Source organism: Primulina eburnea, chromosome 2 (genome assembly GCF_022965805.1).
Source record: "Primulina eburnea isolate SZY01 chromosome 2, ASM2296580v1, whole genome shotgun sequence".
NCBI lineage: Eukaryota > Viridiplantae > Streptophyta > Magnoliopsida > Lamiales > Gesneriaceae > Primulina > Primulina eburnea.
This window is the reverse complement of record NC_133102.1, coordinates 5,163,412-5,175,043: the sequence shown is the minus strand read 5'-3', so window position 1 is coordinate 5,175,043 and position 11,632 is coordinate 5,163,412. Positions and strand designations below refer to the sequence as shown.

The 11,632-nt window shown below is 29.2% G+C and overlaps 1 protein-coding gene across 1 annotated transcript; it reads right to left on the bottom strand.

Annotated features, from left to right (window-relative positions):
- Positions 1-5,879: 5,879 nt before the first annotated feature.
- LOC140824513 (probable F-box protein At4g22030) lies at positions 5,880-8,491 on the bottom strand. The gene has a single exon (XM_073186091.1). It carries the CDS (start codon positions 8,349-8,351, stop codon positions 7,116-7,118), a length of 1,236 nt encoding a protein of 411 aa, XP_073042192.1. The 5' UTR covers positions 8,352-8,491; the 3' UTR covers positions 5,880-7,115.
- Between the last annotated feature and the right edge of the window lie 3,141 nt (positions 8,492-11,632).

The following is an 11,632-nucleotide window of genomic DNA, read 5'->3' as shown; positions in this document are numbered from 1 at the left end:
GCTTGTTTTGTGCCAATACATCAAAAGCTCCATCTTACCAAAACTTTATTTTCCCAATTTATTAATTATCGATGTCTTAAATTCCATCAAATTTAAAAGTTTCGTAAGTTTGAGACGATATATTTTCTTAAATATAAAATAAAAGTTATAAATTTTTAAAATTGAAATAGTAAGAGATAAATAAAAATATTTAAAAATAGTATTATAATATAATAAAACTACGTAATTAATTTGATAAGATAAACGTTGTTTTAAAAAATTCAAAATTACAAAATAAGTTTATATAGTTAATATAGAGAGCTATTGCATTATATATCGTAGATTACATGAAATCTTGATTAAGATTTATTTTTCATACTTTAAAAGTCTTGAAGTCTTTCTCACATCGGCATCAGATTTATAAAGTTTCTTTCTGACACCAATTAAAATTAGACAAAAACTTATGTGAGACGGTCTCACGAGTCGTTTTTGTAAGACAGATCTCTTATTTGGGTCATCTCTGAAAAAATATTATTTTTATGCTAAAAATATTACTTTTTATTGTGAATATTGGTAAGGTTGATCCGTCTCACAGATAAAGACTGTCTCATAAGAGACCTCCTCTTAAAATTATTGGAATCCAATAAATTATAGGTCTAAATCGAAAATAAACAGCACATAAAATATATCTAACAAAAATCATTTTAAAAAGTATTTTAACTTTAATATTATGCTAATATTTGGTTATTATTTTTTTAAAAAAATATTGACACTTTCGCTTCGTTTTCTTCCGCATCAATGTAAAAAAATATATTTTCTAACTATAAAATATAAAATACAATTATTCAAAATAAAATAAAATAAAATAAATAATCACTAATTTTACTGGGAATTCATAAAATATCGCAATTCGGACGTTGACCTAGTATTTTGGACGTGTGTGGCCAATAATTAAGTCAACATAAACCATCTCATCCCAAAATTAAGGCTTACTTCCCTTATTTAATTAATTAATTTATTGAGATTATACATTGTATATTTTATTTATTTATTTATTTACCCATTTTTTACAAACAATAAAAAATAAGATTCAATTATATATATATATACCACTTCAATTGTGAATTTCCTTATATATCCTTATTCATTTAAGTTGGCCAATTAAATTATTAGGTTATCTTAAGGGTTTTTTTTTTTAATTCATTGTCCATCTTAAATGAATTTGGACATTAATACACATTCATTTTTATTTCTTAAATTTTATTCCAAAATTTTATTTTTTTACATTTCCTTGTTCATTTAAGTTAGCAAATTAAATTAATATGTCTTTTTAAGGGTTTTTTTTTTGTGATTTATTGTCCATCTTAGATAGATTTGAACATTAATTAACATTCTTCTTTATTTTCTAAATTTTATGTAAAAACTTTATTTATTTGCATTTCTTAGTCAATTTTTGCGATTCATTGTCCATCTTAGATATATTTGGACATTAATACACATTTTTCTTTTTTTTTTCTTCTAAATTGTAAACAAATTTATGATATAATCTTTAAAAAAAATTTAATCAATATAATCCTTATAATAAATATGAATATTGATAGTTTATTATCAATTTTACATATAAAATTTTTTAACTGAGTATTAAATTTATTTTATTTATATATATTTTGTACTATATATATTTATTTGAATGATATTATGTTAAAATTTTATTTCTCTTAAATTATTAATCACCGATATTAATTTATAAATGATTGATTCTGATATAAAATTCATTGTCCATCTTAAATTAATTTGGACACTAATACACATTCCTTTTTATTTCTTAAATTTTATTCCAAAATTTTTATTTTTTTACATTTCCTTGTTCATTTAAGTTAGCAAATTAAATTAATATGTCTTTTTAAGAGTTTTTTTTTTGATTTATTGTTCATCTTAGATAGATTTGAACATTAATTAACATTCTTCTTTATTTTCTAAATTTTATGTAAAAACTTTATTTATTTGTATTTCTTAGTCAATTTTTGTGATTCATTGTCCATCTTAGATATATTTGGGCATTAATACACATTTTTCTTTTTTTTTTTCTTCTAAATTGTAAACTAAATTTATGATATAATCTTTGAAAAAAATTTAATCAATATAATCCTTATAATAAATATGAATATATTGGTAGTAAGGTTTTTTTTTTTTTTTTTTTTAAATTCATTGTCCATCTTAAATGAATTTGGACATTAATACACATTCATTTTTATTTCTTAAATTTTATTCCAAAATTTTATTTTTTTACATTTCCTTGTTCATTTAAGTTAGCAAATTAAATTAATATGTCTTTTTAAGGGTTTTTTTTTGTGATTTATTGTCCATCTTAGATAGATTTGAACATTAATTAACATTCTTCTTTATTTTCTAAATTTTATGTAAAAACTTTATTTATTTGCATTTCCTAGTCAATTTTTGCGATTCATTGTCCATCTTAGATATATTTGGACATTAATACACATTTTTCTTTTTTTTTTCTTCTAAATTGTAAACAAATTTATGATATAATCTTTAAAAAAAATTTAATCAATATAATCCTTATAATAAATATGAATATTGATAGTTTATTATCAATTTTACATATAAAATTTTTTAACTGAGTATTAAATTTATTTTATTTATATATGTTTTGTACTATATATATTTATTTGAATGATATTATGTTAAAATTTTATTTCTCTTAAATTATTAATCACCGATATTAATTTATAAATGATTGATTCTGATATAAAATTCATTGTCCATCTTAAATTAATTTGGACACTAATACACATTCCTTTTTATTTCTTAAATTTTATTCCAAAATTTTTATTTTTTTACATTTCCTTGTTCATTTAAGTTAGCAAATTAAATTAATATGTCTTTTTAAGAGTTTTTTTTTTTGATTTATTGTTCATCTTAGATAGATTTGAACATTAATTAACATTCTTCTTTATTTTCTAAATTTTATGTAAAAACTTTATTTATTTGTATTTCTTAGTCAATTTTTGTGATTCATTGTCCATCTTAGATATATTTGGGCATTAATACACATTTTTCTTTTTTTTTTCTTCTAAATTGTAAACTAAATTTATGATATAATCTTTAAAAAAAATTTAATCAATATAATCCTTATAATAAATATGAATATATTGATAGTTTATTATCATTTCTTATATATTACAATTTTACATGTAAAATTTTTTTACTGAGTATTAAATTTATTTTATTTATATATGTTTTGTACTATATATATTTATTTGAATGATATTATGTTAAAATTTTATTTCTCTTAAATTATTAATCATCGATATTAATTTATAAATGATTGATTCTAATATAAAATTAATTATCTATAATATGCATTCTAAAAAAAACATAGAAATTAAATAAAATCCGCAATGTGTTAAAAGTTAGCAAAATTAAAAGTGATATTTACTTAACATTATTATGATAATTTAGTAAATTAAGAGAATTTTATTTGACGTTTGTCTATGTGTACTCTAGTTAAGTAAATTTTAGTTTGATTTTGGTAAAATTTACTATTATGTTAATTTTATTTTTATTGTTTTTTTTTTCATTTTGAATGATATTGGAATGAAAAATATTTTTGCTGATTTATCATTTAAGAGAGCTGTATTATGTCGCGTATTGAAAAATGTCATATAAATAAGTGAATATATATGATTTATTGTCATGATGTATTTTTATGTATTGTGTTTTGATTTTTTTAGATTGATAAATATTTATAAACATGATGTTATTCAAACGACTTTAAACATTATCTAATTCTCGTGATTATTTTTTTCATTATTAGTCATCTATGTGCATCACACACACACACACACACACACACACACATATATATATATATATATATATGTATATATATATATATATATATATATATATATATATGTGTGTGTGTGTGTGTGTGTGTGTGTGTGCGCGCGAAGAGAGAGATATTATCTTGAAGGCAAAAACTTGTGTGAGACGATCTCACAAGTCATATTTTGTGGAGTAGGTCTCTTGTGAGACGGTCTCACGAATCTTTATATGTAAGACGAGTCAACTTTACCGATATTCACAATAAAAAATAATACTCTTAACATAAAAATAATATTTTTAATGGATGACCCAAATAAAAGATCTGTATCACAAAATATGATATGTGAGACTGTATTACACAAGTTTTTGCTCATTTTGTGAGACAGATCATTTATTTGGGTCATCTATGAAAAATTATTACTTTTTATACTAAGAGCATTATTTTTTTATTGAAAATATCGGTAGAGTTAACCTGTATTATAGATAAAAATTCGTGAAAGTATCTCACAAGAGACCCACTCTATCTTGAAATGTACAATGGAGTTCATGAGCCCATAAATATTAGCGATCTTATACAGAAAATTGTTTTCTAGATATACAATACTTTTTGTATAAACAATATTTAAGGGTGGATTTTACAAGATTTTTAATTTAAATGATTATTAAATTAGAATAATTTACTATTTTAAATTTATGAACAAAAAATTACGTTTTTAAGATAATAAAATCATAGAAAATAAATTTTTAAACAAAGTTCATATTTACAAAATCGGTTTGCTTCGGATTTTTTATTATTTATTTTGAACCGAACCGATCCAAATCGAGATTAACTAAAAACCATGTCGGATCATCGGTTTAGTTTGATTTTTGATTTATTTGTTCGATTCAGTTTCTATTATTTAATTATGCCTCAGCATTTGTTGAATAAGCTGATTTCTGGCTTACGGATATTTTTTTCATTGTTCAGTATGACTAAAAATTATTTTTTTATGTATACGTTTCTATTTTATTTTATGCAATTTTTATGTAAAATATGAAAATTCTATTAAAATGTTAAAAAATAAGGGTGAAATAATTATTTAAGAAGGATAATAGTTGCAATTTTTTTTATGATGCTTCATAATAATTTTGTTGAATCTTTTTCAATAGTAATTTCGTTAACATACCAATAAATCAAATGAATTTTATTTTTTTCTGTTATTATTTATTTTTAAGTAATACTTGTTCCTATTTGTTGAGTTGTCGAAACATTAGCAATCTTGATTTCGATGAAAACAAAATTTATTATTATATTTCTAACATATTCACTCAATTGTGTAGTTGGTAGCTCAAATTGAAAATGAGAACTCAAATTTAGTCAAATTGAAAAATCTGGCGAGCTAAATTGTTTTGACGATATGTTATCTAAGTAAGCTGGTGATTGCTAGATTAAGCTGAAAGTTTTCAAAGCACGAATCAACTTGATATGAGCAATTTTGGTAGTTCGGCCATAATGTTTAGCTCGATTATCGAATGGAATGATTAAATATGACCATTTCAATGTCATATTTAATACATAACTTTTTCAAATTGCCATATTCTTGACATCATTATCGGAAGCTATAAATACAATACCTTGAAAATCAAACCAGAGGTTTTGACAGGGATTCAAAGCATAAGCAACTTAATTGAAGAAATATAGCTAGAATGAGAGTAAACTCAAAGTGTGATTATACGATTGAGAGATAAACACAATGTAATGAATTAAATCTTCAGACACAATCACTCACATATAAATATGAGATTTGAGCTTCAAAGTTAAGTAGATTGATAATCTTTACACAAATACATGAAATATTATGTTTATAGTATTGGCATAAGATACACTAAAAGTTATGTGAATTGTGAGGTTGCGGTCTACAAGAAAAGAATGTGCTAGGAGTTTCTGTCGGAGAATGTTTAAGTTTTAAGTCGAAACATTTTATATGTCAAAACATTATGTCTTTAGAATACCAAAATGTTTCATATAAAGTGTTTGATAAAATACTTGATATATGCCGAGGATCGAACAATCTTGATCCCGACCTATGAAGGAACACACAACCACCCGCTACCTCCAGCCGCCATGGCCATGGCCTCCACCACCTCCGCTCCTGCAAACATGCTTCTTTCAGGGTCCATGCCCAGTGCTGACGGTTTGATGAATCCCAATTTCTTGGCAAGAACAATTCTTCCATGTTCATCCAATGTGCTAGGAGCTAATTAATCTTTTGGTTTATTATATCTTTTCAGGTCAAGGGAATTGATTTGATATAGATTTAATAAAACTTACGCTGTAAGTATCCCTGTAATCGCAAGTAGTGGTGCTGGTGCGCCTGAACACTTCTCAGAAGTTTTCCTCCAGAACAAATGCATCAGCTGCGCTAGCTGCTGGTATTTTCCATCGAAAGGAGGTAACAAAATGATTCAGTATCTATTTAAAGCACTGGTTGGCTCATCCTCTTCGATAGTTTGATTTTTTATTCGTGATATTGGATGCACTTCTAACTTATTTTTCTATAAGACATCGACATCGGTCTATGCACCGCATAATTTATGAAGGCAAAAGCAACCAATTTTGTAGCATTGTTATAGTTAGAAATAACAAACTGAAATCAGTGAGCTTTCTACTCACATCAACTTTTGACTTAAGTATCGGTTTGATTTCTCCACCTTCTACGAATTGCAGGTTTCTGTTCCATCAGTGAAAGTTCACTGGCTAAATTCTGGAATTGAATTTCGAATATGATTAGCTTGGCCTTAGGAAGGCTAGATGACCTAAGGTTGTGTCATTTCAATAGACAAAAAACTTTGATTTAATTTGTATCTGAGGCAACTCTTGTAATATATATCTTTTCTCTGTATGCTTCCTATCTCAGAAAATTTCAGCCTGTTCATATGCATATGTTTTTCTATAAGTTAGAATAAGCTCAATGAACATCTTTTGGAAGGTTTACTTTGTTGTATATTTGCAAGTGTGTTACTATCGTCTTTGCTGCACTTGTTTTTTAGAAGTTTTGATTAACATAATAATAAAGAAGATAAAATTTAATATATGTGTTCTGTGACGATTATATCTCTTACATGGAAGTGTGTTATCAGTGGATCTCCTTTGACAACTGAAATTGAACGTTCTTGCCAAAGGGTCGTTTTGAATGGAAACCAAATTGATGCTCCTCTCTCACATGGAAATCATGTAAAATTAAGTTGGTTGAGTGATTATTGTCTATGGTCCTCTGACCCATAACGAATGTCCTGGTATAACTTCATCAGAATAGCTTGCTGGCGAACTCTTGTGAATTTGGAGTTCTTGAACAAGAAGCGCTTGCAAGATCTCTGAGTTCCGACAGATTTCTGCCCAGTTCAAGAGCTACTTTCTCTTCGAACACTTGCCCATTCTCTCTACTCTCTTGCCTTTGTTCCAAGGTTGTTTCGATGTTTTCTTCCATGAGCTTAAAGAATCCGGCTGAGCTTCTGTACATCTCAAACACCATACCCATTTGACCCCCATGTTCAATCGTGTTCACGATTGTTGCCAGTGCTCCTAGTACAACCCCGAATAACGAAGGCATCGATCCAAGAAATGGTGATCCAATGAATCCAACACCAGTCGCAGCTAAACCCGTCAGCATAGGTCCACAGACAGCTAGAATCTTGTTAATTTTTAGAACAGTATTTCCTAGTTTGATATACTCCGCATCATCCTTCCTCCTCAGGACCGATAAAATCTCCCTCATCTCTTCTTCAAGCCGTTGGCTCCATCCATTCTCGGCTCCCGTCACTGTAGTCCCTGAGTTGTGAGACTGATCCATGTGCTGTGGCCACCATACAGCTGGTTCCACACGTTCAGGAAACTTATCGAGCATTACTCCGAGTAGAGCAAGGGGGTATGCTTTATCTAAAGCCAATACCTTGTCCGTTATTCTTTCAACATCGTTAGAACTAGTCCTTTTCAAAGCTATATTAGAACCGATTTCTGCATGGAGCTGCTTGAACAGCCTTGAAGCATTCCTCTGTTCTTCGGCTAGCTGAGATGGTTGAATCTTGTTCATAATTATCAATATTCCAGTCGCGCCTAGGTAGAGTAATGCAGAAGACAACTTAAGGGGAAGAAGAGCTGATCCAGCTGCTGTCCCTGCTGCTATTCCAGCCATAATTGCAGCAGTTGCAGTCATACTATTAACCGAAGTCAGCAGGAGATGGTTCCAGTTATTTCTTTGTTCTCCAATGTTTCTGTGCATTTCAACTCTATCTGCTACGATATCCATAATCGCATACATTTCTTCGACCAAACTTGAATTGGGACGGCTACATTCTTTTCTTTCAGGGTTAGTTTTGATCGTGAGTGTTTGATTCTTTTGTTTGTCGAAACCAACAAAAGGTTGATCTTTGTTCGAGTAATGAGATATCGAAATGTCGGTTTCTTGTTGCCTTTGATGAGTATGAATGCTAGCTCTGGTTATTCCAAGGTAAGTTGCAGAAGAAAAAGGCCTGAAAGTGGCCATTTGAAGCTTGGTCAGTGAAGGGGGATCTTTTTGATGATTTTTGTTGGCTCGAGTGGTGTTTTGTCTCGCGGTCTTTATGGTATTTATAGGCACTAAAGATATGCCTTTCAAAATGGATTTACCACACACGTGAAAAATGAATGAAAACCTATGTGTGTCGTATCTAAAATACACGGCCAATTCTTATTTAAGGAAAAATTTCAATTTCACATGGGCTCTATATTTTTGAATCAATTATAATTTTATAACATGATCAATTTTAGTCTTTTCTAGAAATAGATATTTTCATTCTTAAAATAGTTACTTGGTCAAACATGTGTACATATATGAATTTTTTTTAGTGAGGTGATCTAATACAGCACACACACATATGTGCATATGTATGTGTGAAAATTAAGGTTTGATAAGATGTTCTGTTTTGAATTTTAGTTCTGTAATTTGTCGAAGTTTGGTGATAATAAAATCTATATTACATATATTGAAATTTACCCGAGCAAAATGAAAAGCTTTTTCCCTTCAATTTTAAAATATTGAGTGACGTTCTGATTTATATTTTTCTTCCATGTTTGTTTAGATAGATTTTGATGTGTGTAGTATGAGCTTTATTTTCACCACATGAGCTACTATGTAAGAGAGAATCGTCTTGCTTTGGCGAGAAAATGATTTAAACAAAATAAGTCCAAGTTACTAGATAAAAACAAAATTTCGACTAGCTAGTTACAAGATCAAACTCTAAAACAGACAACTTATATAATCAAAATCTTAATTTTCCCTTATATATCATATTAATGTCGCACTTCATATGTCCATACAATAATATATATATATTTAAAAAAGACCCGATTCTATTATTACACAGTGCTAGCTGATATAAAATATGATGTCCACCATTTCGAAAACTGTCGCAAGGGGAAATAAATCTAAATGTCAAACATTAGAAGTCTGGCCTGCGTGTATTCAACTTTGTTTGTACATGGAATTCAAAGTAGAACATGATGAGCCATATTATATGTGTTGACTTATTATTAGATTAAATATATTACTTATTTAACATATGTTAAACACTTAAACACAACTCCTAATATAGGTATGCCGGCCCTCGCATGTTTGTAATTGTATCTCGAACTCGATTTCAATGTTTTTCGATATAAGTTCCGACTGAAATTCGGATTTTCTGAGGAAAACATGTTTCTTAGAAGGCAAAAACTTGTGTCAGACGGTCTCACGGGTCGTATTTTGTGATACATATATCTTATTTGGATCATCAATGAAAAAATATTACTTTTTATGCTAAGAACATTATTTTTTATTGTGAATATCGGTAGAGTTGACATGTTTCACGTGAGACCGTCTTACAAGAGACCTACTATTCTTAGAATAGGAAAATCTTGAAATTATGAGAAAATTTTGAAGCTCATTGCCTACAAATGTGTCTATTCCTGTTTGTTTGCCTGAAAAATAGTAAATTTACAATTATTCTTATTTGATTAACTTGTTCTGGTAAAGGGAGATGACCCGTAGTCAGAGGCGGATCCACATGGTTGTTTAAGCTCGGGTGGCCCAATTTTTTTTAAATATATATGTAAATTTTGTATAATTTTGGAATAATATGATATTAGCCCGGGTAGATTGATAAGCACGAATTATATAGCATTTTAGGGATCTTATTTTGTCGTATTCGTGCTTATCCGGCATGTTTTATTCCGAGTTTTGCGCTTAATTCGTACTATTATGGCAAATTGTAGGTTTGACCAAAAGAGGAGAAAAGCCAAAGAAATGAAAGAAAAGTCAAACTCCGCAATGCCACGTCAGAAATACCCGAAAAAATAGGAAGAAAACATGAAGTCCAAACACAGACCCTTACACGGACGACAAAGGGAAAAACGCGAGAAATTCGTACACTTCTCACGCAAGAATCGCACACCATCACTGAGAATTTCTCTTCTCTTTTATTTCATATTTTTCAGACATGAATTCAAACATTAAATCTGATTTGACTTTTGAATTTATGGAGTAGTTTCTTTTGTGATCGGGACCACGATAGGGACAAACAATTGATTTTTGGTTATTCGTTGGATTGTTTGATCTATGAAATTATTTCTTGTTATTGATTAATGTTTGTGTAAATTTCATGCTTTTGATTTGGCCAATTAATTGCATGTTTGTTGTTCGATCTTGACTCGAAAGGGAATAGATTGGAATTAGCTTCAAAAATATTAATCAACACATAGTTAAACCGACTAGAAATAGTATTCGGTTTCAGTGTGCGATTTTAGGCGACAACTGTAATTCTATCGTTGATACATGCGTTTTTGTGTAATTAAATTCAATTAGAAATAACTGGGTTTGTTAAATGAAAATAGGATTATAAATTCTAGAAATAGATTTATAATTAAATTGGAGAATTGCATCGTGACTTCGAATAGTCTGTGATTATTTAATTCCAGTGCATGATTTTAATCAGAGTTTGTTCCCAACGTGTGTTCCCGGTCATTTTATTTGAATTTGAAAATCTCCAAGTTCCAACGCTTCTCTTGTGGCGCCTCAAACCTCGCCACGTAATCATACAACATGTGACGTCATATGCATAAAAAATTTCTTTTCGACGACGTAATAATATAATGCATATACGACAAAATAGTGCAATCACCACACTATCTATGTCAGTGTAACAGAAACAGTATAATAAATACACGCATACAACTCAAATAAGACAATAAGCTATACTGTCTCTATCTACTATCAACTACAAGACTGTTTGACTAGACACACCTAGTCCTTCACCACTATCATGTCTCACGCATAGTCCTGTAACCTGCCCAACAGAAACAGCCCTCAAAGGGTGAGCATATACAACAATCATTATCGTAATACATAACAGTTATATTAACAACATAAAATATAACTGAAATCATAATAGAAATACCCCCTTTGCCGTTTCTGGACAATCAGCCAACAACCTCAACAACATCACAATGCAACAACATCGACGATACGTCGCACCCCAACACCGACGACAGCAATATCGTCGAACGAACAACAACATCGACGATACGTCGCACCCCAACACCGGCGACAGCAATATCGTCGAACGAATAACAACATCAACAATACGTCGCACCCCAACACCGGCGACAACAATATCGTTGAACGAACAACATCAACGATACGTCGCACCCCAACACCGACGACAGCAATATCGTTGAACGAACAACATCAACGTGACAACATCAACGAGACGTCTCCCAACAACGATAATCAACAATATCAACAATAATAAA

Bases quoted from the DNA above. Each gene is read 5' to 3' on its own strand.
- LOC140824513 (XM_073186091.1), bottom strand. From the start codon at position 8,351: ATGGCCACTTTCAGGCCTTTTTCTTCTGCAACTTACCTTGGAATAACC.